Genomic DNA, 6,008 nt, shown 5'->3' with positions numbered 1-6,008 from the left:
TTCCGAGCACCGGGACCCCCCTCCGAGCACCGGGACCCCCTTCCGAGCACCGGGATGCGCTCCGAGCACCGGGATGCGCTCCGAGTGCCGGGATGCGCTCCGAGCCCCCGCGCCCACCGACGGCCCCGACACCCGCGGGCGGCCCCGGCTCCGAGCCCCGGCACCCACGAGCGGGATTTGGGGGGCACGGAGGGTGGGATCGGGGGGCAGCGGGGACACCCGGAGACGAAGCTCCGTCCGCGACCCAGGGGACTCGTTCCCCACCCCGGTACAGCTGCGGGGGAAACTGAGGCACGGGGGCACCGTCACCTTCACACTGCGAGTCCCGCACGGCTCTTTCGCTGCTCTTGCCCCGTTTGTCGCCCCACCGGAGGAGCGGGGATGGGGTCCAGCGCTCCCACACCTGCCCGGGGCTGGTGGAAAGGGAGGTCCCCGTTGCTTCAGGCCGGGGAGGGGGCGAAGCTGAGCACCTCCCGTGCCTCAGTTTCCCCCGTGTATCCACGGCAGTGCTGCGCGGGACCCAGGACATCACACTTGGAGGGTGGGTTTCGGACCCTGCTCGCCCCCACCCCCATCCCACACCCACCCCCGCAGCCCCACATCGACATCCCGGGTGGGTGACAACCCCATTCCCACCCCATGGCCGGGGGGGGTGCGGGCACTGCGGGATTGGATCCCTGGACCATCTGGGGACCCCGTGGGCGCCCTGCTCCCCCCCCCGGCTGCCGAGGGGACTGGGATACCGGCAGGAAAATTCCCGTTCCCGTTGCCATGGCTTCCCATCAGGATGCTCTTGCATCACGGCCAGCCCGAGGGGCCGGGGTGCGGGGGTCCCCCCGGGGGCTCGGCGCAGGGTCCCCCCGGGGCTCAGGGCGGGGGGCTCCGGGGCAGCGCTGCGGCCCGAGCGGGAGCGCGGGGGCGGGCGGGGGGGCTCCGGGCAGCGCCAGCCGCTGAACACGGTTTGGAGCCGGTGACGTCTGCTCCGGCATCGCCGAGGGAGGAGAACGGGCGGCAGAGCGCGGGGCCGGCTCCGGGCAGCGCGGGGGTCCCTGCCGGCCATGCGCCCCCCGGGCCGGCCGGGGGGGCCGCCGGGGGACGGGGGGCTCCGCTGAGCCCCAGCCATGGAGCCGCGCCGCTGGCCGCTGCTCTGGGGCGTCCGCGCCGTGCTGGTGCACGTCACCGTGCTCACGGCGGGGCAGCGCCCGCAGGAGAGACCCCCGCGGCCGGCAGGATGGTCGCCGGGCCCCTCGTCCTCGTGGGCGCCCACCCTGGAGCCGGGAGCGCCGGGGGACGCCGAGGGCTCGGCGGCAGCGCTGGCGTTCCTGCGCACGGGGGATGCCCAGCGCCTGGCCCGGGCCAACTGCAGCGGGGGGGTCGCGGCGGGACCCCCCGGCCCGGGGCCCCCCCCGGCCCTGCGAGCCGCCCTCCGGGCCGCCCCCGAGGCGCTGGCACACACCGCCAACTTCCTCAACATGCTCTTCCAGACCAACGACATCCGCGAGGCCAGCGTGGCCGAGGACGTGGAGTGGTACCAGGCGCTGGTCCGCAGCCTGGCCGAGGGGCACCCGTGGGTGCGCCGGGCGGTGCTGGCCCTCGACGCCCACCCGCTGGCCCCCAAGCCCCGGCTGATGCTCCAGGCCACCAAGGGGGACGGGCAGATCCTGCTGCAGGACGTCTCGGCCTCCGCCCCCAGCCTGGGCAACCTCAGCTGGGACAACGAGTGGTTCAACGCCCTCAAGTCCCAGCGGACCCCCCAGCTCCGCAAGCGCGTGCTCAGCAACGACCTGCGCAGCATGGAGACCCCCAAGTGGCAGCGGGGGGACAGCTACGTGGGGGACCCGGGCCACGTGAGGTGGTCGCCGCCGTTCCTGGAGTGCCGGGAGGGCAGGTTCCTGCCCGCCTGGGTGGTCACGCTCTCCTCCGCCTTCTACGGGCTCAAGCCAGACCTCAGCCCTGAGTTCAAGTAAGTGGAGCCCGGAAGGGCTGGGGGAGAGGAGGGGGGTTGTTAAGAGGGCTGGGGGGTGCCCCGTGTGTGTGTGTTGGGGGGGCAGCTGGAGGTGTCACCCCAGGGTGTGCCAGCACCCTGCCTGTGTCCCTCGGGGGGGGTGTGAGCGCTGCACGTGTGTGTTTGCACATCCCCGGGCACGGAGGTGACCCCTGCCCTCCCTTGGTACCCCCTTGTGCTGCCCACCTTGTGCTGCCACCCCCAGACCCCCCTGTCACGGCCGTGCTGGGGGTGGGTGAGCCAGGCTGACACCCCTCCTGGGAGCTGGGGATCTCCAGACATGGCTCCGAGGGGGAACATCCCTGTCCGGGGCTCTGGGGACATTGCTGACACCTCGCATCATCCCCTCCCAGTCCCCACACCAGTGCCAGCCCAGAGACAGCGGTGGGGCACGGCCACGCTGGGTGGGGGGCACAGGGTGGGCCCACACGACCCCCGGGGCTGACCCCATCCCTCTGCACAGGGGTGTGGTGCGGGTGGACGTGGAGCTGCGGGATGTGGCCATCGACCAGTGCGCCAGCGGGCCGGGCTGGTTCTCTGACACACATCGCTGTGACCTCAACAGCACCCAGGTACCCTGCACCCCATCCCTGCCCCCGGCAGGGCTGGGGCACCCCCATACCCCATCCCTGCACCGGGCAGGGCTGGGGCACCCCCGCACCCCATCCCTGCACCCACTAGGGCTGGGGCACCCCCGCACCCCATCCCTGCACCCACTAGAGCTGGGGCACCCCTGCACCCCATCCCCACACCCGGCAGGGCTGGGGCACCCCCACACCCCATCCCTGTGCCCAGCAGGGCTGGGGCACCCCCACACCCCATCCCCGTGCCCAGCAGGGCTGGGGCACCCCCACACCGAACCACCCCCGGGCTGCCCCTGCCCCGTGTCCCTCCCTCCGGGCTGAGCTTTATCCTCTCCCGGCCGATCCATCTGCTTCGTTCAGCTGCTCCCGCACCGCAGCGAGGGGTTTATTGTGCAAATCTTCCCTCCCCACCGCCAGCCGCGGGCGTGTGACCCGGCCGCTCCCTGCCCGGGCACCGCGGGCGCGGCGGGCACGGGGGTTGGCAGCCGGTGGGCACATCATCCCAACTCCCCCACCCCCTCGGTGATGCCCGAGCACTTCAGGGCTTGGCTCCACCATCAGCACCCCCAGCCAGGGCAAACCCCACCTCCTCCCAGCTTTGGAGTCCCACCCCGGCGGCCCAAAACTGTCCCCACGTGGGAAAGGCGTCACCAGCCGCTGTTTCCTGCCAGCGGTGCCCTCCGGAGGGACGGGCTCAGGGCCGGGCATCCCTCCAGAAAACAACAATGCCCAGCAGGGCCGCCAGCACGGCCCGTTCGGGGCAGGATGCGCGGGAGGGGGGGGGATTAGGGAGCAGTGCCTGGCCTGGCACTGCCGTCACGGCTGGGCAGGATTAGGGCGCTCGGCTGCATTAGGTGTCCATTTAGGTTTTAGGGAGGGATTTGGGGCCAAGCTCTGGCTTTTAATTCTGAAATGTTTAACCACTGATTCCTCCTGAGCGTGGGGGGGGAGGATGGTGTGGGGTCAGGTAGCCGTGAGCTGGGGGCTGCTGGAGCCCCTGGGGCTGGGGGGATGCAGGGATGGGGGGAACACACGGGGTGGGGGACAAACCCTTGCCCTCCTGAGTGTCTCAGCCTGTCTCCTTCAGTGTGTGCCCCAGGAGAGCCGTGGCTTCGTCCTCGGGAGGTACCTGTGCCAGTGCAGGCCGGGCTTTTACGGGGCCGGCGGAGTGGCCAGCGGTGCCTGGGCAGGTGGGTGCTGTGCCAGGCCCCGGGGGGCCTCATTTCACCCAGTTTTACCCATGGATACAGCAGTGGGATCCAGGGCTGGGGGGCTTTGGGAAGCCAGAACGTGTGCCCTGGCACGGGAAGTGCCACCAAGCCCTGGGTTGTGGTGATTTCACCTGCGTGAGGTGATTCCACCTGGATGTGGTGTTTTCACCTGGACACGGTGTTTTCACCTGGTTGTGGTGGTTCCCCCTGGTTGTGGTGGTTCCCCCTGGGTGCAGTGGTTCCACCCTGCCCTCACTGTGTCCCCAGGGCCGGACGGGGGGTCCCGCCTGGCGTGCTGGCCCTGCCGCCCGGGCTGTGCCACCTGCGAGGATGACAAGCCGTGCCTGATCCAGGAGGACCCGGTGCTGCGGGCGGCGGTGCTGGCGTGCCAGGCCTGCTGCATGCTGGCCATCTTCCTCAGCATGCTCGTCTCCTACCACTTCAGACGGAGCAAGGCAAGGTGTCCCCGAGTCCTCCCCCTCCGCCGTCACCCCCTGCCCTGCTCCCCTTCCACCCCAAACCCTGCGGTCTCAGGGAGGGGGGATCCCCCTGCCCTGGCTCCATCCCCTCTGGGCACCAGCCGAGGCTCCGGGCTGCACCCTCACACCTCTGTCCCTGCAGAGGATCCGGGCATCGGGAATCATCCTCCTGGAGACCATCCTCTTTGGATCCCTCCTCCTCTACTTCCCCGTGAGTATCCAGCTGTTCCCCGGAGCTGAAAACCTCCGGGATGGAGTTCACAGGATGGAACTGCCCCAAGCAGGGCACGGGCACGGCTTCACCTAATTGTTAATTTTGCTGGCACGGTCCCTGGGGGCTGCGGTATAAACCTTCTCAGAAAACCAAATCCCTTTTCTCCTGCTGGCTGCGGGAATTAATCCCTGCCCAAATCCCCTCTCCCTCCCGCACGAGCTGCCTGGCGGGTGCCGCGGGGTCAAGGGGAGGGGAGGGGGGTGCTGGCTTTGGAAGCAGGTGATTTCCAAGGCTCTGGAGGTGGGATCCACGCCGTGCCATCCGTGATCCCTGCCTCCCGCCTCTCCAGGTGTTCATCCTGTACTTCAAGCCGAGCATCTTCCGCTGCATCGTCCTGCGCTGGGTGCGGATGCTCGGCTTCGCCACCGTCTACGGCACCATCACCCTCAAGCTGTACAGGTACCCAGGGTGGGGGGCTCGGGGCTCAGGACCCCCGTGCTGAGGGGTTTGGGTGGTCAGGATCCCCCTAATGGGGAGCAGCGGGGTGGTCTGGACTCCCACAGTGAGGGGATGTGGGTGTTCGGGACCCCCACAGTGGGGGGAATTTGAGTGCTCAGGACCCCCATGGTGAGTGGGTCTGGGTGCTCAGGACCCCTGCATTGGGGGGGTTGGGTGCTCAGGACCCCTGCATTGGGGGGGTTTGGGTGCTCAGGACCCCTGCATTGGGGGGGTTTGGGTGCTCAGGACCCCTGCAGTGGGGGGGTTTGGGTGCTCAGGACCCCTGCAGTGGGGAGGTTTGGATGCTCAGGACCCCCACAGAGGGAAGGTTTAGATGCTCAAGACCCCTGCAGTGGGGGGATTTGGGTGCTCAGGACCCCCATGGTGAGTGGGTTTGAATGCTCAGGACCCCCACAGAGGGAAGGTTTAGATGCTCAGGACCCCTCCAGTGGGGGGGTTTGGGTGCTCAGGACCCCCACAGAGGGGAAGTTTAGATGCTCAGGACCCCCACAGAGGGGAAGTTTAGATGCTCAGGACCCCTGTAGTGGGTGGATTTGGGTGCTCAGCACCCCCACGGCAGGGAGGGCCGGGGGCTCACCCCTGTGCCCCCCCCAGGGTGCTGAAGGTGTTCCTGTCCCGCTCGGCCCAGCGGGCACCCTACGTGTCGAGCGGGCGGGTGCTGAAGTTGCTGGCGCCCATCCTGCTCCTGGTGCTGTGGTTCCTGGCGGCCTGGACCATCGGGATGCTGGAGAACGTCAACAAGAACATCCCGCTGGTGATCCGCACCCAGACCACCCACGGGCTCCACTTCTACATCTGCGGCCACGACTGCTGGGACTACATGATGGTCATCGGTGAGACCACCCCCAGGGCACCCCGGGGGTCCCCACAGCCCTACGTGATTGATGGTCATTGGTGAGACCACCCTCAGGGCACCCCGGGGGTCCCCACAGCCCTACATGATCGATGGTCATCGGTGAGACCACCCCCAGGGCACCCCGGGGGTCCCCACAGCCC

General features: G+C 69.3%; 1 protein-coding gene across 1 annotated transcript in view; it reads right to left on the bottom strand.

Annotated features, from left to right (window-relative positions):
- Positions 1-1,060, bottom strand: part of SOCS7 (suppressor of cytokine signaling 7) — a 21,171-nt gene extending 20,111 nt beyond the window's left edge. Inside the window, exons 1-2 of the mRNA XM_017837894.1 lie at positions 744-1,060; positions 51-274 (exon numbers count right to left, since the gene is read on the bottom strand). Coding sequence (XP_017693383.1) covers positions 51-274; positions 744-1,060 — 541 coding nt within the window. The remainder of the gene's footprint in view (positions 1-50; positions 275-743) is intronic.
- Between the last annotated feature and the right edge of the window lie 4,948 nt (positions 1,061-6,008).

This window comes from Lepidothrix coronata, unplaced genomic scaffold (genome assembly GCF_001604755.1).
Source record: "Lepidothrix coronata isolate B3197 unplaced genomic scaffold, Lepidothrix_coronata-1.0 Scaffold316, whole genome shotgun sequence".
Lineage (NCBI taxonomy): Eukaryota > Metazoa > Chordata > Aves > Passeriformes > Pipridae > Lepidothrix > Lepidothrix coronata.
Note: the sequence above shows the minus strand (reverse complement) of the source record. Positions and strands in the feature narration are given on the sequence as shown.